At 25.3% G+C, this 1,817-nt stretch overlaps 1 protein-coding gene across 1 annotated transcript; it reads left to right on the top strand.

The window, feature by feature from the left end:
- Window positions 1-1,233: 1,233 nt before the first annotated feature.
- PCYB_004970 (CYIR protein) lies at window positions 1,234-1,705 on the top strand (the record flags this gene model as incomplete). Its single annotated transcript, XM_004227918.1, has 2 exons — window positions 1,234-1,590; window positions 1,640-1,705. 2 exons carry the CDS (start codon window positions 1,234-1,236, stop codon window positions 1,703-1,705), a joined length of 423 nt encoding a protein of 140 aa, XP_004227966.1.
- Window positions 1,706-1,817: the final 112 nt, after the last annotated feature.

Raw genomic sequence — 1,817 nt, 5'->3', positions numbered from 1 at the left:
CCATTCCTTCATATTATGTAATTATCTTTGATTTATGATATATTGCGCTTATATGTTTATAAATATATCAATTTTAATTTTACAACATGAACATACATATTGTTATCATAATAATATTTGAGCTTGTTTAAAAGTTGCCATAAATTATGTAATCATTTAATTAAATTTTATTTAAAAATAATTATTTAATGATATTGATCCAATATTTCTATTTTATTTTTAATTATGGATTTATATGTATTATTGGTGCAAAAAAATATAGAACTCATAAAATTTTGTATTAAAAGGAAATCACAGGGTGGATAAAAACTTTTATAATTGTTACAAATTAAATTTTAATTTTTTTGCGTTACATTACAATATTTTAATGAAATCTATAATGCATTAATAATATTTTTAATTTAAATGTGTAGACTTCATATAACGGTAAAATATGTCTTATATGTCATTATATTATATTCACTAAAAATTTTAAGTATCGTTATTGGTGGTAATATATTACAGACAAAAAGAAATTTCAATTATATTATAATTGAGCAATAAATGAAATTAATTTACTTTATATTAAAAAAATGTTCAATTTTTTTCCGTCGTTGATAAGCTTTCTTATATAAAAAAATATTTAGTGTTCCCTAAACCTTGAACCCTCAAAAATACTGAACAGAATTTAATATAGAATGACGTCTGGTGGTGACAATGGATGGGTATCTTTACATTTTATATTTTAACAATATTTATGATTTTTCATGGAATTGTAACAATTTTTTTTATACACAAGGGGAAATTTCCTTTTGGATATATTTCATTTAACTGTTTATATTTTTGATTCTCTCACATTTTGTGTACAGGCCAATGTACTGACCGATTTAGCTTCCCACAATATATATACTGAGTTGAATAAAGACATTACTACTATTGATGAGAATGTTACTACCCATTGCAATGACTTAAACACTACAAATGATGAGATTAAAAAATCTTTGCTTGAAATTCTTAAGAAATTTGAATGATTTATCAAATAAGAAAGAAAAAATAAAAGAATATGATGATAGTTATCGTTATTTGACATTCTGGATATATGACAAATTATATAATATGTTTGGTTCATCGGGATATAGGCACGGAAAACATTTTACTGAAGTCCTCGATATAGGAAAAAAATAAAAAAAAAGTTTAGATGATCGTCAATTATATTTGAATGGATATGAATACGATTTCCATAGGATTAGAGAGATGAAACATTTGCACGATTATTTTAAAAGTTATGGAGAAATTATTAAGTGTAAACTATCTGCTGGAGAATGCAACAAATACAATAATTATGTTAGTTATATTAAGAATTTGTATGACAAACATTATAGAGACTGCTGTTTTTTATACAACTGTATTGATGAATACTTTGAATGTGATAGCAAGTACAATCCAACTACAGTCCTTTCTGTATCAAGAGACAATGTTGACACATCACGTGATAGAAAAGAAATTAATCAGAATGCAAAAGATGGAGAACAAAGCAATATAGACATTCCCAATTTAAAGAATAACATGAATATTGCTTACCTGAAGTGTTTTAGTTCTTATTATGAAGAGGTAAAAGAAGGAGAAAAGCCTAGCAAAATTGCACATTGCATTTACGTAGATCCCAAACATGCATTTCCTTCTAAAAATGAAGCAGTTGTTTATACTAGGTATGGGAAAAAATTGAATCCTGAAGTACCTATTAAAGTAGTTTGGACCTTACCAAATGTTATAATTAATCAAAATGAATCATCTCAGGATGCTCAAGAGGTTGAATCTGATAAGATTGCTAGAGAAAA

This window comes from Plasmodium cynomolgi (genome assembly GCF_000321355.1).
Source record: "Plasmodium cynomolgi strain B DNA, scaffold: 0628, whole genome shotgun sequence".
NCBI classification, from domain to species: Eukaryota; Apicomplexa; class Aconoidasida; order Haemosporida; family Plasmodiidae; genus Plasmodium; species Plasmodium cynomolgi.
This window is presented reverse-complemented; position numbering and strand designations above follow the sequence as displayed.